This window comes from Neodiprion pinetum, chromosome 7, assembly GCF_021155775.2.
Source record: "Neodiprion pinetum isolate iyNeoPine1 chromosome 7, iyNeoPine1.2, whole genome shotgun sequence".
Taxonomy (NCBI): domain Eukaryota; kingdom Metazoa; phylum Arthropoda; class Insecta; order Hymenoptera; family Diprionidae; genus Neodiprion; species Neodiprion pinetum.
Window position 1 is genome coordinate 18,191,323 of NC_060238.1, and position 20,914 is coordinate 18,212,236.

The 20,914-nt window shown below is 36.7% G+C and overlaps 2 protein-coding genes across 4 annotated transcripts; one reads left to right on the forward strand and one right to left on the reverse strand.

Annotated features, from left to right (window-relative positions):
* Positions 1-999: 999 nt before the first annotated feature.
* On the reverse strand, positions 1,000-4,479 carry LOC124222798 (vesicle transport protein SFT2B). 2 transcript variants are annotated; one of them, XM_046634150.2, is made up of 5 exons: positions 4,253-4,479; positions 3,617-3,759; positions 2,298-2,467; positions 1,805-1,922; positions 1,000-1,515 (listed from the first exon to the last, which is right to left on the reverse strand). In XM_046634150.2, the coding sequence occupies exons 2-5, from the start codon at positions 3,683-3,685 to the stop codon at positions 1,387-1,389; spliced, it is 486 nt and encodes a 161-aa protein (XP_046490106.1). In that variant the 5' UTR covers positions 3,686-3,759; positions 4,253-4,479; the 3' UTR covers positions 1,000-1,386. The 2 variants fall into 2 exon arrangements, with proteins under 2 accessions (XP_046490106.1, XP_068993681.1); XM_069137580.1 differs by lacking the exon at positions 4,253-4,479 and adding an exon at positions 3,914-4,190.
* A 4,007-nt stretch (positions 4,480-8,486) lies between these two features.
* On the forward strand, positions 8,487-19,024 carry LOC124223990 (HP1 and insulator partner protein 1). 2 transcript variants are annotated; one of them, XM_046636458.2, is made up of 8 exons: positions 8,487-8,886; positions 10,468-10,623; positions 11,220-14,994; positions 15,452-15,606; positions 15,905-16,080; positions 16,375-16,585; positions 17,038-17,181; positions 18,345-19,024. In XM_046636458.2, exons 3-8 carry the CDS (start codon positions 11,268-11,270, stop codon positions 18,495-18,497), a joined length of 4,566 nt encoding a protein of 1,521 aa, XP_046492414.1. In that variant the 5' UTR covers positions 8,487-8,886; positions 10,468-10,623; positions 11,220-11,267; the 3' UTR covers positions 18,498-19,024. The 2 variants fall into 2 exon arrangements, with proteins under 2 accessions (XP_046492414.1, XP_046492415.1); XM_046636459.2 differs by lacking the exons at positions 8,487-8,886; positions 10,468-10,623 and having other exon boundaries at positions 11,204-14,994.
* The last annotated feature ends 1,890 nt before the right edge of the window (positions 19,025-20,914 follow it).

The window sequence follows — 20,914 nt, forward strand, 5'->3', positions numbered from 1 at the left end:
AAAAGTTTCGTATGACAATGGATGCTATCCATTTAGAGCACAATACGACACGGTGTAAACATTTCTGCTCTATTTCTTTGCCCGGATTGGCCGCTTACAATAGAAATTTGTATACTGTGTCACACTGTGCTCTCAATGGAAAGCACTAAGTGTGGTTCTGATTCCTGACCTGTCACAATCATTAACCTCATAATATATACGTGCTTCTATTTATTTCGTGAACGTCAGGACACTAAGGGCGCAACTCGTTAATGCTTAACCTCAAAAAATTGAGCATGATTGGTCAAAACTGGTTAATGCGGTAATATGTAAGTTTGAAATTTTGTGGGCGAACGCGCATAGAACTTTTTTGCCCACGTTATAGTGAGAAAAACTGGAACACGCGTGTCTTGACCTATCTAATCTAGGGACCTTGGCTTCCCAGTTAACAATCATTTATCTCTTTTGCGCTGCTGGGGTTCTTGAGTAGCTGTGCCTCTGTCCTAGGGAGTTTTTAGCGTTGCCTATTTATTTCAGAACGCACCCAAAAGCAGGCGCACTATACTCACACCGCGGGCGCACATGTAGACAATGTAGCCAACCTCCCAATCGTGGAGTCTTTGCAAGGAGCACGAACGCAAATGTGTAAGTACCGTGCTTGTCATATTAGTCGTTCAAGTTAGGATTATTTTTTGTACATATATACCATCAAGTATTATTGAAATCATTTTGTTTTTCCATTCAATCGATTCTTCGTTTGTCATAATATTGTTTCCTATTGCTTTATATTATCCGTTCTATAGTGTTATAATGAATGTGGAACTTTTTGGAAAAGTTGTATGAAGGGTAAAAGTGATAAAAATTTTTCAAATTTTGCCGTATAGAAACATACAGTAATACGTACGGGGCATCGCAATTTTCCATGTCCATCATTTGAATATGAAGTCCTGTAAATTCCAGATTTTTTCATCAAGCCATTTCCAAGATATCACTCCAGTTTGTCAAACATAAAAACTTAAATTTGCTCTTAGACACAATCAACAGATTATGAATTTGATTTTATTAAACTAGATATCATAAGTTATTCAATACATGTATAAATGCAGTCTATAATTATTATCCGAGAATGGCAAAAACCAAGCTTTTTAAGAAATATTAAATAACAGAAATCTTTTCTTAATTTAATTTATAATGAGTAAGATATCATGATAATCCTAACTATTTCAAGAAGTCTTATATATCAGGATATTTTATACGACCACTCGAGCTTCCAAAATTACTGGATTCCCTTTGCAGCTCACATAATTGGTTAGTTCATTTACATTTTATCATCTGTGTATACAATAATTTCTCACGCCTGAGCATATTACTCATGATATTGTTACATTTGGACACATAAATTGTAGTTCACGTAATGCATGTTCCTATTGTCTTCTTGACGGCATCACGGGCATATGGTATATATGAAAGGGAATACCATGTCATTGCCAGTGACTGTATGATTATAAATATGAGGGCTAATCCAGCTTTATGGAACTGCAAATAAAACATAGTACAGTTATTAAAAAATAAAAAAATAAAACAACAAAATTGGTAATAGAGTAAATACATTCAACCATTAACGTAAGGTAATCGCCCATACAAATTTATTTGTAGGAAATGTAAAATATTAAATCAATGACATAAGAATTGGAAAACACAATTTTGTATGCATTGAAGCAATGAAGATCATTGCTCCTGAAATTTAGTAGAACCAAAAATAGCAATTATACTTGTTTGCATATTTTAAAGGGATTTACAATGTTTCTTATTCTTTGTCACTTACCGCAAGAGCTGATGTCAAGGTCATTACAATGGAGAAAAACACGAGTATCGTTGCTATAACTCTTGTAGCGGCAAACATTTTTTTAACTTGATTAACTGGCCCCATAAGGAAACAAGTGCTGTTGTGTACAAACAAGAATAAAATTACTGATTTCGAGCATGTTTCGAGTGAGAAAAACACGAGTATCTTTGCTATAACTCCTGTAGAGGCAAACATTTTTTTAACTTTATTAACTGGCCCCATAAGGAAACAAGTGCTTTTGTGTACAAACAAGAATAAAATTACTGATTTCGAGCGTGTTTGGGTTTTCACATAAAACTGTATTAATTTATATTATTTTTTGAGTTGCAGAGATTAAAAGCAGAATAGTTGACTGATTCTCAATATAATGCCAGTTATAGAATATACTAGGTATAGAATGTCAATAGCTGGGGTGCAGCGAATTGTAATTTCGATATCTCATTGAATAGAAAATATAAAAAGTGATTTATACCTTGCTAAGGAGATGATATTCCCAAGTGTGTAGAATATAGCGAACACTGTAAGTCCTTTGCTTAAAAATAAAGCAAACGATCCAAGGAATGAACAAAGAATACCGACTATAAAGCAAATTGCAAAGCCTTTTATTCTTGTTGACCAACTAAGCGTTGTTGAATCCATTACCTAATAACCAAAATGCTTTTTAACACAAATTCTTTTCATAGCTTCGATTACATTGGAACAAAAAAAATTTATGAGGAACTAGCAGCAGTGATGAATGAAAAAATACTACTCCTAAAATATCAATTAGTGTTTTGCACGGGACTTGCATAGGAATACATGTAACATTAACCCTATTTGTGAAGAGCTAGATTGCAGTAAGTTCACATTCCTTAAAATTTATTCGAAACCATAAGTGGGTGATACTTACCACGAAATCTACATTTCCCTAGCAGCAATAATGAAATAAAATTAGCACACTAATTATTTTCGTGACGGTTTTTGTTTTATTGTTTACTTCACTCAATTAGTCAATGGATATTTAAAAAACTTCAATTTCCATTATTTCGTGGGCCTGTTTTGTGTTAAATCATAGGATGGCAAGAAAAGTCAATAAGGTGAACACGGTCTACAGATTTGACAATTTCTAAATATCTGATAGATACAGCAATTATGTACTCAGGGTGTCTAGCGCTAGGATGCTATGAAATTCGTCAGAAATTCAGATCTTTCTGAACCAGAAGAGAGGTTTAAACTGAATATAAATTACTCGAATGAATGAAATGTGTAATGTAGACGTGATCAGGCCTGTATTCTGCGACTTAATCAGTTTAAAAGAACCAATCTTCAATGATTGTGAAATAATATAATATGCACCGAAGAAACATTTCTGCCATCATATTGACAAACCAACAGCAAATAATTAGAATTCTCAAATGGAAAAATCCTGAACTTCCAGAAATCAGACAAAGTTCCCTTAGAATTTTCTAAATTTGCTTGAATAGTCAAATTCCCTACAAGTGTCTTCTATCAAAGATTTTGCTAGATACCTTGTAGCTCATAATTCCTGTATTCATGAGAAAAAAAACAAACAAATTATGAATAAAAAAAATAGCGTGAACAACTTCCAGAATCAATGGAACCCAGTTCTTAGAAAGTAGATTGAAATACAGATGCTTACACTGGTGAAATTACAGTTTTAAATTTTGTTGCACTAGTTAGCATTATTCTTGTAGTTGTCCGTTCAAAGCTCTCATTAGTTATTCTTTACGATGAAAATAGTTTTTTAGTGTTCATCAAGTATAAATAAAGTAGTGAAGTGCAGATAGTCACCTGTGTTATGATTCCGCTTTCTTCATCACATTGTTCATCACCGCTGAGTGCTTTCCTTAATTTATCCATGGTGAACCTTCCTTTATTACTTAGTCGTTCTTTGTTTTATCCTAGTAAAGGATTGCACCTCGTCTTACGATTTTCTGTCAATAAAAATAACATTATATTCGAATTTTTAGAACTGTGTCGAGTCAGTACCTTTAGGTTACGGATATTCTACAAAATATTTATATTCAAGTTCATATCACGTTTGATGAAGATTTGCTTTTATGTATCAAGTAGATTATTCGGACTTACATAGGATGCTTGCTAAGTTGTAAATCAAAATTCGAGCAAGCAAGTGTAACTGTGTAGAACATTATTGGTCATTTCATAATTCACAGTTGACAGATGACACCGCAAACGTATGCATATATATAGTGAATTTAAAAATGACGTGCCAGGAATCTCTAATGTCAGAAATGCGTAGGAACAAGCATGTGACAGTATATTCTCAGTTTGAGGCGTGACAGAACAGTTTAGATAAGGCGGTTTGCAGTGATTTATCGAGGTAGGTTAGAAAATTAAAATAACATTAGCGCAACCCCTTCTTTCTGATGTATGTATATATGTATGAGTGTACTAAGCCATACGTACCGCTAAAACACAAGGCATGAATATACGTCCGTGATACAAGGTACGAACCGTACGAATACGAGAGCAGGATTTTGATTGCGACTTGTTGCACATATAACCCCGAGTGACATCGCGGGAGTTTACTCCCTCAGCGCAGTGTGTTCCAGGGGTGCGTTCCGAACTACCTAGCAGTGCTGAAAACTCCCTAGGACAGAGGCAGTGAGTCATGAACTCACGGGGAACTTTCCAGTAAGGAGACACAGTGTGACACTGTGTTGCACGGTCGAACACTGTGCCTTGGTGCTTGTTGGAACGCTTTGAGGTACTTAATTCAGTCACTAGAGTCCGCTCATGCATTATACAAAAAATCTAGGAACACTGAGCGCTCCAGGAAAAAAAAAACATTTGTGAAACGCGTGTAGATTATCATTGCATTTAATAAATAAATATAAACAATACCATGCGTCGAAAATAAAATCTCTAACTAAAAAATTGGTAGCAATGAATCCGACACAGTGTCCAACCATGCTCCTCAGCTGTGTTCGACTGTGTCGTTCTGTGTCGTTGTTGGAAAGCACCATGTTCGACACAGTGTCGCTCTGTGTCGCTCTGTGTCGTTGCTGGAAAGCTCCCACGGTGTTGTGACGTCGAGCGGCAATTCTCGAATTTTCCAGAAGTTAGTCACTGGAAATCGATGGTGAAAATACAACTAGACACACAATCAGTACTTTGAGGCCGTGTTCGAAAATTGACTGACAGTACTGTCAGCAATCTTTTATCTCTTTTGCGCTGCCAAGTTCATGGACAGCTCTGTCTCTGTCCTAGGCAATTTTTAGTACTGGCAGTCAATTTACGAACACGGCCTGAGTCGCCAAGTACCGATTAAGCATTAAAATGCACTGGACAACCTGATTCAATCGCCCACTTAAAATAAACCGGGTTTTATTCCGAAAAAGTGGTAATAAGTTTTATCCTAATAAATGTCGAGCCGGATCGCCGGAATCCGGAATGACGGAACGCATTACTGTCAGCAATCTTTTATCTTTTTTGCGCTTCCAAGTTCGTGGATAGCTCTGACTCTGTCCTAGGGAATTTTGAGTCAATTTACGAACACGGCCATTGCGTGCAGCGCTAATAACTTCCTAGGATAGAGGTGGAGCTACTGACAAATTCGGGAGCACAAAAGTAACAAAAGTTCTTGGCAGCATTGCGTGCTAATTTCGGAATGCATCCTAGGTCGCACTGTGTCGCTTGATTTTGAAGATGGAAATGGAAAAAATTGCAAACGGACTGCCTAGATGTTACGGCGGGGACTCTAACACCGGAGACATGTCAATTAAATGCAACGATTAGAAGTAGACAGAGGTTCCCTATTCATTTTACAGAATTCACAGTAGACCAGTGGTCTGGTGCGATAACGCGATCTTGTGTTCATGCGCAATGCTATGTGCATGCATCTACGTAATCACCACAAATACATGTGTACTTCACATTGCACTGATTGAAACTCACAGATTCCACAAGGACAAGATGAATGCACAACACTGTAATAGGTATGTATAAGCAAAGACGTTACTGCATCTGGTCAAGAATAATATCTTCATCATCTCTGTCTACCAGACTAATCAGAAAAAGTCAGAAAATAATTGTCAGCATGCGTTGACTGAAGAATATAAAGACGAATATCCCTGGGTGAATTTTTATGACTAGTTTTCGGCAGGCAAGTGGGCCCAGGTGGGCCTGGGAGCGTAGGAGGGTTCTGCTCTATCAACTGTACCTAACGAGCTCGCACCGACATTCGTAACAGCCCAAGTAGTGTCGGTATGAAGGCTTGAGACTGAGTTGGTACAAAGTGAGTACGTAAGATTACTTGTCGACTGCGACTTAGAAATGACGATTAGCTCGATCATCCCCGTGAGAAGACGCGTAACCGCGTCCGCCACCATCCGCCTCCGACCACCACCGCAACCATGACCGCAACAACCTCCTCCTACCTCTAACCACCGTCAACCACCTCCTCCCACCTCCGTCCACCTTCGTCCTCCTCGTCGCCGTCCTCCTCACCCCCCTCCCCCCCCCCCGCGTCGTCCTCGTTATCCTCGTCCTCCTCGACCGCCGCCGATCACTTCCAACCACCACCAAACACTTCCTACCCCCTCCTATCACCACCAAGCATCTCCTGCCACCTCCAAACGCTTCCTACCATCTCCGTCCACCTCCTACCACCTCTTGCCGCCTCCGGCCACCTGCTACCACTCCCTATCACGTCCAACCACCACCTACCATCTCCTACCATCTCTGACCACCTTCTACCACCCTCTATCACCTCCTGTCAACACCTACCACCTCCTACCATTTCCCAACATCTCCAACCACCTTCTTCCTCTTGTCCCCCTGATCCACCATGTATTCTATAACATTAATATTCATAATTATTCCAACAACTTTTCATTTGCTCTCTAGATCTTCAATTTTCGTAGGCATAGTATCGAAACGCAGTTTTAGCTTGTCGCAAGTGAAGTGTCTACGTTGGGTAGAGCAGCAGAATTATTTTTCAAAAAGTGTTCGTAAGACAAAAATTCGATCGGGATGAAATGGATGCTCCGTATATGAGACAGTTTAACGCAATGTCCTGATTTAAAGACCTGAAAAGGTGATTGTCGGGGATTTTTTTTTGATGGGGAGAGATCGAACGAAGCTTCTTAAAACTTCCAGTGTATTTTAACACACATTTGAAAGGTACGAGCAAAAATTTTTATCATCCAACTGTCGCAGAACGGCAGCGTTATTAGCTGACCCGTTAACTGAAGAATATATCTTTAGTCAACGGCTGACCATCGAAGGGCCTAACCGCTTGAGTATGGAATCGGCAGGAAAGATAAAGTGCGTATTTCTTGTGTGAAATGTAAAAACTAAAATCATTATACATCATATCATATCATCATACATCATACATCATACATCATCATACATCATACATCACATCATACATCATCACACATAGTATTAAAGTTCGAAACCAAAGTTTGGATGTCGGATGTACAGGCAGTGACGTCACCCAAAATTTTGTTTCTCTTGACGTCATCGATCTATATAGACGAAAATCAGCTAGTCGAATTCCTCAGTCCGGAAACAACCGTGCAGTAGATAGGACGTATGAGAATCCCGCTCCACAGATTTCGAGTACCAGTTTCTTTTCTTCCTGGATCCTACGCTCCAGGTCTGCTTCCTGGTGTAACTCGACTCAGGACAGGCGCTCCGGGTCCGCCACCTGGTGGATCTTGACCTCCAGGACAAACGCTCCATAGTTCTGGTTGTCCAGGTCCTTACCCGATGACTTTTGACCTTCCGGACTAATTTTCAAGTTTCCAAGTTTGATTATTGAAAAAGTCATGTTTTGTACTATCAAACCAATATGCGTATTTTAGATAACATTTTGAATCGAAAACAAAACTGAATGACCAGGATCAACAAATTGCAATTGGTGAGTGATGGTAATTGGCATTGCATATATAGGAATACATGACAATAACGTCGTTTGATTACTGTGTAAAGCGACAATACGTATGTATGTTTATACATGGGATCAAAGAGAAAAGAATATTCACATGCATTTTTAATATTTAAATAGTTAACTAGATTATGGCTTATGGAATTCTATGTGCTATTGGCATAGACTTATGAAGATAGACTGAGCGCGCTTATGAGCCGCTTGAAGCAACCATTTAAAGGACAGAAATATGCCGGTAGTACTCCGTTCTCTCTCTGAGGATATTTGTGGCGGGGATCGAGGCGGCAGAGGAGAATGAGGCGAAATTATGCGCCTATATCTATAGCTGTTCCACTTCCACTGCTCCGTTGTCTCCCACCATGACGCCGATTGAATAGAGAGAGCAGTATTCCCGGTATATCTCTGTCCTTTATATGTGATTGTCAGTGACTCTTATAGGAGCGCTCAGTCTATCTTTATAAGTCTATGGCTATGGCCGTTGATTTCGGAACGCGTCCTTCATGGAGTATGTGTTATGTGTGTATGTACACATACATACGTTTCGATATAGCTTTCAGTGCTGTCCACAATCTCTTATCTCTTTTGCCCTGCCGAGTTCGTCAGTGGTTCTGCCTCTGTCCTGGGGAATTTTTAGCGCTGCCAGCTAATTTCGGAACGCACCCACAGTAGCTACAATGGAAACGTGCCGGTGATACTGCCAGCCCATAGCTTACATGCTAGTCTAGTATACATCTATTACACACAGCTAAAACGTCATCAAAATGACGCCTTGTAGATCTGAATGCAAATTACAATAAATACCTCGCGAGACTTGTGTAACTACATACTGGATTTGTAATAAATCGACATGATTCAAGTGCTTAATAACAAAAACAAATCGTTAGTATAATTCTTAACCTGATGAGTTGAAAAGAAGTTGCCCCTTTGACACGAGTAGTCAATATACCTGCAATTTTGTTCATGTAAACATTACTGAATATTTTCGTCTTTCATACGATTCTGTCAATATTTTGGAAAATAAATAAACCGTAATTCTCGTGACTCACAGTTATTCCTACGGTAAGGTGAAAGTGAAGGTTTAATCTTATCTACGGAATACGCCACGACACTTCATAAACTCATCTAGTATAAGTCTCACGTAGCGGTAAGCTCTTATCTACCATTTGTATATCACATAAATTCTGTTCTACTATTCTGTTACTGTATTCAATTCTGCATCATATCTAACCCTGTAACTCCTTCTGTATGGAATCTTCCGATTTTCAATTATTTTACATTGTTTGCAAAGACGGTATTCACACACTTATACCTGATGCACTTACTCTCTCTGTATGTGTGCATATATTACAAGCGTACGTATCGCGTAAGCATGTATACGTATATATGATCTGTACTTATCGCAGGTTACGTTTGCGATGAAAAACTGTATAGGTATGTATGCGTATATACATGTATGAATGGAAGCTGGAAACTTGCGGTAGTGCATCAATTAAGTTGGTAAAATAAAACAAGTAGTTAGTAAACATCAAAGCAAAAGACTGTCCGCAACCGCGATCTTCAGAATTTACGGTCAGATGGTCCTTCGCTAATTCTATTCGGTAGGACACGAAAATTTTTTAGGTTATGCTGTTTATAGTTGTTACTGCTTGAGTGAATATCGTGTCATATTTACTCATTCCGAGACAGTATTTACAATGACTGCTTTTTACATGAAATAAGTTGATTCATTTGTTGAAATTGACCAAATTTGTTGCACTTCATTAAATTCACATCAAGTAAAGAACTTGATGATTCCGCAGTGAGGCGTAAACCTGACCTCTGTACTAGGTATACTTAAAACTACACGTCTATCTGTCTGTTTCGTGTCAATAACCCTGTGAATAAGTCTTTTGAAACAAATTAAAATTGAGGTTTCACCACTTCTCTAAAAAACCAATGTAATACGTAGTCGGCTAGTGGAATTTGAGTTGAAGATGACGTTCGTTGTTACATCACTCTAAAAATTTTAACAATAAGATATATCTTATATGTTCGTAGACAATATATGAAGTCAGTAAACAGTTTAAATATTGCCTTCAAAATCATGTTTGGTTGTTGAAATTATTTAATTGCCAACACTGATCGAGTTTACATAGTTTTTTATTCTAGCAAGTGAAAAATAAAGAGACTAAAGATTGTCATGATTGTCTGAAAATATTATCCGATTTCTATTACCTAATTGTAGTACTTATCTTTTATACTAAGGGTCAAATTACTTCTGATCAATAAGAATATTTAAACATTAAGTTTAAGTTATATCAAATAGTAATATCAACATTCAACATTTCGACTAACAGAGAGTTAGAAAAAATTGAATTTCTCAGGCAAATGTGTTCTAGAGGATATTGTGATATATGCCAAAAACCTGGGTACTTTTCAAACTTTGAATAACTTGCCGCCTCAAATTATTGAAAAAATCATAATAGATAATTATTGAAGGTTATTTATGAATAATCGATAAAGTTTTATAATCATTTTTGCTTCGTGATCAAATTTGACTTTTCTCTCGACTCGCTGTAATGTATTTACAAAAGATATTATATATATATAAAGGTACTATTTCATTGCTTCTTTGCATCAGAAATTGTTTATTGTTCGCTATAGCAGGTTAGTAATTAATTGCTGATATTAGTGTATCATGAAAATCTATCCTTTTATTCATTACAGCATGTGCTTACACTTTCAGATAGAACCGAAACATGTAATTACAACGTGCAGCAAGGAGCTTACAGATAATTTTGGAAACTCTGCTTAGTCTTCCAATACTTGAATATCCTGGCTGTTACTTGTCTTGCAATGGATATTCGAAGGCGATGAAATATACTTGTGAAATTTGATGCAAGTGAGTTCATTCATACTCTGCATTCGTCCTTGAATAATAAAATAAAGTTTTGTTTATAATATGCTTAAGTCTTTTAGTTGGTCAGTTTTTAGTTTTAATCAACTTCTTCATAGTTATTTTCATGGTACTTTAGAGTATAGACTCGGTCATTTAACTACTACTCAATTCCATTTTTATATGATTTGTTCATATAAGATGTTTTTTTTTTTTTTAACGTAGTATGCAATCGACGTATTCATAATAAATTATATGTTTTGATTGTTACTGTAACAATTCATTGAAATGTATGAGACAATACCGAGAGTTTTGAGTAAAGGCCCGAGATGTAAACAATGCAATGCCGACATGCAGTAAGCACCTAAGATGTACTTTCGGTTGTTTATCAGCTGGCAAAAGATCGTTTGCGTCGGGATCCTTCACGGAAAACTCTCAGTACAAAATTAAAAATATCTTGATCAACCGATGCGAATGACTTGTAATGGAAAGCAACATAAATTCATATTCAAAGTACATATGTATTACTATATTCAGAACGCGTTGCTTCAAGTAATCTTGAATCCAATGACATTCATGATAATAGTTTTTCTAATTTCAAGATACCTTCAGAGGTGCTGAGTGTTTCGGCATAACGATCAAAAAACGAAATGGAGCAACAAAACATGGAGGGTAGTACGGAACAGACTGGGAATAGCAACTTCAATGAGTCCATAAGCAATGCAACATGTAAAAATGTCACGCTGAAAGAAGTAGCTCGGCTTCATACAGCAAATCAGGCTCTGGATACGCCTCCTCAAGATATTCTTATCGATCATTTGAAAATTGAACCTATGGTTACAGAGGTAATTACAGAACCAATGGCTGTAGTGATGGAAAATCATGAAAATCCACCAGATTTCCCAAGCAGCAAGAATTGCGACCCTAATAACGAATGCACGTTTGAAGTTGCTGAACAGATGGTTGAAGTAGTCACTTCAGTTGATACTTCCGAAGTTGATACAGAGCTTGTAGCAAAAGGAACTTTGGATGATTCATTGAAGGAAGAGACGAGTCAGTTGATCGAAATGAAAACAGAGAACATTTCTGATTTGATGCATCAAAATCTTTCTTTTGATATCGACGAATGTGGTCACCGGGCTGTCGAAGATGCAACTGTTGTTGAGGAAACTATACAAACTCACGAACCTTGTGACCCAAGTGTGATGAGCATTGTTGAAGAAATAGTTACGACAAGTAAACAGCCGTATACTGTAGAAATCCAAGAGGAGGACAGTTCGGACGACAGAGAAGGTTTTGTAACGAAAGAGTTGGTTTTGCTGGAAGTTGTCGAAGACGGTGATGCAGGGGTAGAAGAAAACGATGCCGCTGTTGAAGAAAGCGATGCAGCCCTTCAAGAAAGTGATGCAGCTGTTGATGAGAATATTATTGAGTTAGAAATTGACCAAACGCATGACTGTGTGGCCACTAGCAGTGAGCCTATTTCGAATGAATTATTCCTGTCTAAAAATCACGATAATGAAGATAACAGTCAGTTAGTTTCAGATAAGTCAGAAATCAAAGATGCGTCACCGGAAAATGACAATGAGGATCATGAGAGTACAACAATTGTTAGCGTTACAATAAAAACTGACCAAACCGCTGAAATAACAAGAAATGAGAAATCATCCGTCGAATCGCAAGTGTTAAGGAAACCAGATAATCACAGAAGTGTTATCCAAGAAATTGTTGATGATTGGATCGATGATAACAATGACGATATACCCGATTGTAAACACAGCGCAAGCGACTCCCATGATTCTGTAGAAATTGAATTGAAAACTCTATTGGCTGACGACAAACCTACTCACAAGGGTGATAAAATAGTTGACGACAGTTACCAGATTATAAATAAAAGTTCAAGTAAAGAAACAGTCAATATAAAAGAGAAGAAAATGCGAAAGGGTACTGAATCTGTCGACAAAGAGCGTGTAAATGGGTTAGAAAGTGAAACCAGCAAAGGCGGCACAACTGTTGATGAAACCTTGGTGGCGATAAAACCTGAATCAGTACCTGAAGCATTAGTTCGTGTAGTCAGTAAGCCAACGACCAATCGGTCAGCGGTTACTATGATATCAAAAAAGAAGCAACAACCTACCAGAGCTGGAGTAAAAGTGCTGGGACGGCATTTAATGAGTCAAATCGCATCTAAGGCTGATGTGACAGAAGTTATACAAGAACGTATTAAGGAAAAGCAGAAGGAAATTGATCTGCCACAGGGTGGTGATATATTGTTTGTAAAAAAAATCACGCAACGTTTATCGAGCAAGTTATCGGGTGCTTCGACTAACGCTCTGTCTACAAAGATATCATTCTCTGAACCGTCCAAGATGTCTTCTGAATATTATACTAAAAAATCACCGGCCAAAGATAAAATAATGGATGTCGCCGAGAGAATTGAAACTGCTGATAACAGAGAATTACTTGCAATCTTGGAGGGTGACGTCGATCCTGACTGGTCAAATCTCAAACCCCATACAGTTGTTGAGTCGACTAAGAGTTCAGAACCAACACCAAATACAACATCAACACCAGTGAAACTTGATCCGTACAAAGAAAGGGAACTGGCCTTGAAGCAACTCCTTGAACTCCCGAGTATATCTCTGAAAAGGCACTCAAGAAAGAGAAGAACATTTAAGCCTGCACCAAGCAAAGTATCCTCTGACACTGATGAAACTCCGCCAAATATTAACGCTGTGCAGACGACTGCGTCTGTCGTTGATGCGGAAAATATGCAGACCGAGCCTGCGGAAGAAGAAAATCCACCTCCAACAATCGAATTGGTAGTAAAACAAGAAAGAATGCAGGTGAGCGTAGAAGATCATTCGGAAGAATCACGGTCTGGTAGAAAGCGAAAACCGACTGAAAAAGCTCGTGAACATGAGCAAAATTCATCTAAGAAACAGAAAGTGTACAAAGGAAAAGTGGCTGCGCAGAAAAAGCCGAATAAAATCGAAACGTTGGTTGAGGATTCTGTTCCGGAAGTCCCAGCAGTTGAGACATCTGTTGATGAAAGCGAAGCGACATCCGTAATTTCAAAAACCACAAGTAGGAATATTCTTTCGAAAGTTGGCCCGACGAAAAATCGAATGTATCAGTCTAAATCACAGAAAATGGGGAAGAAATTAGTTCAGACTATTGGAAAGCGTAATGTACCAGTAAAGAAATTACTTCGCCAAAAATCTTCTACCAATGTTACAAATGCAAAGTCTGTTCACATGAAATCAAAATTCATCTCATCCCCGAAAAAATATAGGACCACCATCAAACAACAGCAACAACAACAACAACAACACCAGAAGGTACAGAAACAGTTAATGGAAGTATCTTCGAGCGATACAAAACCCAAGAAGAAGTCAAACGAAATAGATAAACTACTTCAGGACGAAGGAGTGGTCAATTTGTTGTATGATGTTGAACAACCGGAAAGGAAACGTCTGATTCCAATTACAAAGTCCCAAACGAAAGTCATGGACCTGCACAAGGTGCAACGGGAGCTGAAAATAAGAACAAAATTAGTACGAAATGCTGTATTGCGACTTCGTACTTCGGGGGGTAGCCCAACAAAAATATCGAGATCTAAACGAGGCACGCAACAAATTAACCTGCCTGAGAATGAAAACAGAGAAAATGAGCGTATCAAGTCGACTCGGTCGTCGGTATCGTCCTCGGGTGATTTTATATATCCAGCCAAAATCAGAAACGCTGCTGATGCGTCAATAATTGTAAGAAGGCATTCGTCCAGCTCATTTTCAAGTACTTCAGGAAGTCCGAGAGTCAGCATCGATGGACCAGACAAACAAACAGAACCCAGCGGAGCTGAAGAAGGCCCAGCACACGTTACGAGATCTGCGAGGCGACGACATTCACAAAACGAGAAGAACAAACAATCGACTGATACATTATCACCGCACAAAAAAGTTGGTGTCAGTAGAAAAAAATCAACAGAAAGCACCGAGCATGAGTGTGTTGTATCCCTTGAAAAAGGTATTACAATAGCGAGTCGTCCAAACTTGCGTGCAGATAGTAGAAGTACTGAAAAACTCAATAAAAATATTGAGACAACTGATATTGGACAGGCTAACAGCCACGTTTCTGGAGTTAAAGTATCAACTAGATCAAATGGGGCATCTTTGGAAAAAGAAGTGACGAAAATGAAGAAAGGAACAAAAACGAAAGCAGCTGCAAACAAAGCAAAAGACGCTCTTGAGTATGAAATGGATAATGAACAAGAGGACAAACTCTCCGCTTGTTTAGCTGAGGCAGTTTCCGCTCTTTCAAATGTTGATGCAACTGCTGGTAGTTCTGGAAGTACAATTGTTCTCCGCAAACTAAAAGGTAAGTCGCTATCATATCTAAAAGTAGTCTATCTTGTTTGTCTTATGTTCAGTTGACTTACCAACAATTAGGGTTACAAAATCTGCTCTATAATTTCGAGAAACGTTAATTTATCTACTTCAATCTTGCATGAAATTATCTTCCAGTTTTACCAGTATGATCAGTATTTTCAGTCTTCCAAGTAGTTCACTGAAATATGTTCATTTTTCATCTTCGAACCAATTAGTTTGATGATATTTTGACCCAGTTTTGTCAAAATTATGCGTTATTGATAACATCATCAACACCTGCACGCTAAAAGTCATTTACATCCTGAAAAAATTTCTGACGAGTTTTCACCACGTTTTTTATTCACGTCGAGAAAATGATTATTAACATCAAGTTTTTTTTAACTCAAATGATAAAAATACATATTCAATTTACTTCTTGTATTGTAAAGAATGTATTTTATATGCAGCACCTTCAAATGCAACCAAACCGACTGATAAAATACAATCTGACTTGCTAGACCAGTTTAGCAGCAATGAAATCAATCTGCGACGACACGGCAATATCGTTGAATTAATAATGAGACCATCATCTAGCAAATTGAAGAATGGAATCACACTCCAGGTAGGCCGTATTGCAATCTAAGTTTGTACTAAGATTCAAGATTTTTTTCTTTTTTTTTTTTGCACAACAAAAAACAAGACCTGTAACCACACTAGATTATATCCATGTATATAATCTATCAGATAACCGAAATGAGTATGAGAATGAACCAATTGAATACATATTAAAGGATTCAGTAGTATTGTAAAATGAAATATGGAATGAAAGAGAGTAATGTAACATTGTCAAAAATAGTACATATATTACAGAAATGAACTGATGCAGTAATAATATGAATATTTCTGTTTGTTCTTCGTAGCTAATGCAGGAACTTCGCGAAGTGTTATTGTTGCTGAGAAGGGACGATGGTTGTCGCGTAGTTCTTTTGACTTCCACCGGAACAAGTTTTTGTGAAGGTCTAGACCTCTCAAATCTAATAAATTCTGACAGAGAAGAACGTCGAGTCAATGCCGAGGAACTGGCTAATGGGGTCAAGTTAGTATTGTCATAATCAATTGATTTATACATCCCAATAACAGAAAAAGAAAAGAAAGCATCCGAAATTGCATGTCAAATTTAAATATAGAATTTTGGTCTGGACCGCATTTTGATCCTCACTTGAATATTAAAATACAGTATTTTATACGAACCACTTATATAAAATAATTCAAGAAATAATTTCGCTACCTGCCTCAACATCTCCACAAAGTACAGATGTAAACACGAGTGTGTATTCTGCCTATAATTCAAAATATTTGCCATTCACACCATCTTACTGTTTGATTTCAGGGAGTTTATAAAGACGTTAGCTAATTTCAATAAACCCATAGTGGCAGGGATACATGGAGCAGCTGTTGGATTAGGTGTTACGATGTTGCCATTATTTGACCTAGTCATCGCCAGCGACAAAGCCACATTCAGTATGCCTTATGGACAGCTTGGGCAAATACCTGAAGGAGCGGCGATACTTACTCTGTCTCAAACTATTGGAAATACTGTTGTAAGCACTTTTTAAATTTATTCTTTATCCCTTTAAGAATATCGCTCATCCACAAGTCTGCTATGATTTCGCCTCAGGTAGAACTGTAATAAAATATTCCCATCTTATTATTAAATACTAGAGGTTTTACTCTGTCACAGGTGCACCTTGCGTCTTCACTCTAGTGATTGTTCTGAGATATGTCGGAGAGAAATGAACTTATCTAAGATAATTATGATTTGCTTCGAACTATCGTTTGTCACGCTAACCAATCTGTGACTTAGGATTGAAAAAATTCTAATATAAATTTTGCCATCAGTAAATGTAGCAACTTTTGAAATAAGCCTTATTTCAGGGAATATGCTTACAGAAAAACTTCACATGACATTGTTACTGTTAGTAAGATGCGAAACAAATACTAGGCAAACTCCAAAGTACTCTGTAACTACATGCCTCATTTTATTTTGTTGTAGACAAGTGAACTTTTGCTCGGTGGAAGAACATTGACGGCTAGCGAAGCTCTAAGGGCAGGACTTGTCTCCCGGGTTTTATGGCCGGACCGTTTTCAAGGAGAATTGATACCTTCCTTGCGAGCCATGAGCGAACATTCATCACAGGTGAGAGAATAAGTGTAAAGGAGGGTATTTGTGCCGTTAGTCCATATTACATAGATTACTCAATTCAAGTGTGATACTTTGGCTTGTTGTAACTTGATCCGTTCCTGACATTCAGTTGACAAACATTGTTAATTTTCAACTCATTAAAGCTGTAACAGATGTAGTCCTTGAATATTGATGTATTTTTTATAAATTTTTATTAAAACATGAAGCGTTTCACCAATTTTGTATGCACATCTGAAGAAGCACAATCGGAATACTCCAAAGCCAGAAAAACAATTTTTTTTTTCCTTGTTTTGATTGTTTTCAGTACGCCCGTCTAGTGTTTCAAATTTTAAAAATTTCAAACCTTGAAAAGGAAATACGTCATGAAAAGTCCACGCTTGAATTCTGACATCTAAAGTGTCCTTAAGCAGTAATTACTTTGTTGACCGAAACATGTTTTTGCATATTATCTCGCAGTTTCATTTGTTATCAAGTCGTAATTCCTGTTTTATTTGATAAAGTACTTCTGCTATGTACACAAACAATAATTACAAAAAACCAAAATACAAAACGTAGTTAACAATCGTAAATAACGAACTACTTGAAACAATCCATTTTGTAGGGTACAATTAAGTATTTTTTAAATTCAGCTTTTACTGCTGCTTTATTTTTGGAAGTTTTAATTTTCAATATTCAGTTTGAAGGAAGGCTAAAACTTAAAACTATACCGTCAATCTCTTTGAAAATGAATTCCTATCAATTAATAAATTTAGTCATCAAGTCATCAAATCATTACGGAATTTAATGAGTATGATGAAAGTATAAATTTTTTTTTTTACTCTTCCGATCCATTTCACAAATTAATGAAAGACCCCGTACTAAATTTTTTATCAAATGAGCATCTTCAATTATTTTTCGTTGCAAAACTGAAAAGTCTACAAATCAGAAACGTTTTATAAATTCTTGAGGGATAGTAATTTATAAGATCAGGTGTATAATTTCCGAAAATTCCAGTCTTCCTAATGAATGAATTCACTTAAAACCTCCAAGTCAGGTACATATTTCAATCACAAACTGATCAATTCTTCGCCAATTCTCATAATCTGGTATAAATGTTACGCATCATCTCTTATATTCAACTATTTAGAATACTGTAATAATGAGTACAAATTTTATAGTCAATGGAGGCGACGAAAACATTGCTGCGACACAGTTTACGCAAGAAGTTAGACGCTGCATTGGAGTCCGAAAGTTATCTGTTGATCCAGCATTGGTGTTCTGCAGAATGCCAAACGTTGATAAAAAATTATTTAGATGGTAAAGGTCACTAAGTAATACAGCGCATTTATTATGGATATAGTGTATTATATATCTTTATATATATATATTATATCTAATGACAAACGGAATTAGGTAGTTCAGATTTATTTCACACCGTATTCTGTGTAGAGTACTGGTATATTATATACATATAGAATACATAAATTTTAAGGAAACGTATCATCAAACCATGAATACAGTGTACCATAAAATTACTCGTTTGGTAATTTTTCATATTCTATGTTAAATTTAATGAATAACAAAGGCGTTTTCATCATCTGTAAAATTTCATGAACTGTATGTGACAAAAACTAGTTCAAATTGAACACTGAATTATGGTTAATTTTGAATCAATCTATTAGAATGGCATTAAAACATTTGTTAGCAAGATTGTCGTTGAATTTTTTCACAAACTGTTACTACAATTTATGATTTACCCTTAAGTAAGTTCAGGAAAGCAATTTACTACATTACTAAGTGAAAAAAAAAATGAATTTTCGTCAAATCCAAACTGTTTAAAAAGTACTGTTTTCTAGTATTTAATGATGGGATTAATGACTGTAAGTTTCAAAGAATCACATTTCCGTTTTGGCGCAATTAATGTATTGCATGAAAGTCGAGACATCAAAACACTTCTTTATTGTGTTAACGTTTCAGCCTTGAAACGTGAACACAATAAAAAAGTGTTGTGATGTCTCGACCTTCATATCCAAGAATAATATTATTCAACAATTCACCAAGGTCAAGGAAAAAAATCGTCTTCATTAATGTATTGCATAAGATATTACAATATTATAGTTTTGTTGCTAGCGCACCAATATAGGATTATAAAATTTATTTTTGTGTCTTACTTCCTAACGTATGTACTCGTTGATAGTAAATACATACATTAAGAAATTCTATTTTTAAGAAAAATGTTTATATTTAATATAAATTTGAAATTTGACTCAGCGTTCACATAAATATATATTTCTATATACTTGGTAGACTACATGGATTTTTTTCATGCAAGTGGACGTCGTCGAATTTATTCAACCAACCATAGATCACTGTCACGCCTTCGTTAACCATAACTTACTTATTCGAACAATGTTGTAAAACCAAACTTGTATACACAAGTTCGTTGGAGTAAGTTTGGTACGATATTTTCGGCTGAAAAACTAGCTATATATCCAAAAGTAAACTACAAATATCTAAATTAAAAATCGGATTTCAAGATAAATTCACGCAAACTTGCCTCTATGCGGATTATTGTTTGTAGAAATATGAAAATTGTATGCAATGGAAGAAATGTAGGAAAGAAATCATACTAGGTCTGCCAAAACAAATTTGAAATGAATTGGTCTCAGATTTGTCATCGGCTACTTGCAGAATCCTAGCAAACGGCTGCGGGTAAGTTACGTAATGGATTCTTTCTAGAAAATAAGGTTCCATGAGATCAATTGAATGTATTGTGGTTGCTAAATGAATACTACCCAGTTATTAATTGATATTTCCGCCTTACTTCCGTCAACAACTCAACTACTTTGTAGTCTTCATGAGTATCAGTGCCTAAAAGTCGACTTTTAAGCATTAGTGTTTATAAAAAAACTACACAATATTCTCATTTTTGATAGGATGTAGCAGAAAACCTGCGATTTGTGGTATGTGCACGGAGGGAAAGGATTTGTTTGAATTTTGCACAGTTATACGATGTTCTTATCGGGACGACATTCGAATAGGCGTTTCAACAGTTTCTTACTTCTGCTTTTAACACGGGGCATCGCTAACTCTAAAAATTTTCCGCGAAATTATAAACGAGAAAATTATACATAAGTTTCGCAGCATCGATATTAATAAAGTTACGATTCAGGTATGGTGAAAAAAATATGAAACAATGGGTGGCCGGTAAACAATAGCAATTTGAACTACCGCGTTGGCCCGAAAAATTGAACTGTCTGGGGGTAAAGGTGTAAAAAAGAAAAACATCTCAGACCCAACTGCCGCACGAATTCGCGCGAATATAATTTCCAAATATTACTAAAATGAACGTGAACTCTCGCGTAAATGTGTAGTTCTTTACATTTCTGTGTGTTTTACGAGGTGTCCCTGTATACTGTATAATACATGATCAATTTAAAACTAGCAAACAGCTGAGTTAACGCAAACTGAACATAATGAACTTATTTTAAATCAGGCAATGCAATACAGTTCTAAATCTTTTATTAATCACCGGACGTACATTCGGCACGATAATTCGCTGGCTGTTTCCTTGACTTTATAATTTATGTATGCTGTGTTGTTTACTTGAACAAGATGATTCTAAAACTGGTTTTACGTTATGGCAAATTCATCGGTCAGCCTTCGTTTGTTTATTTCTATTTGTAGTCAATTTTATAACGACGCATATGTGAATATAGAGAAAGGAAATACTACGCCTAGGTGTAAA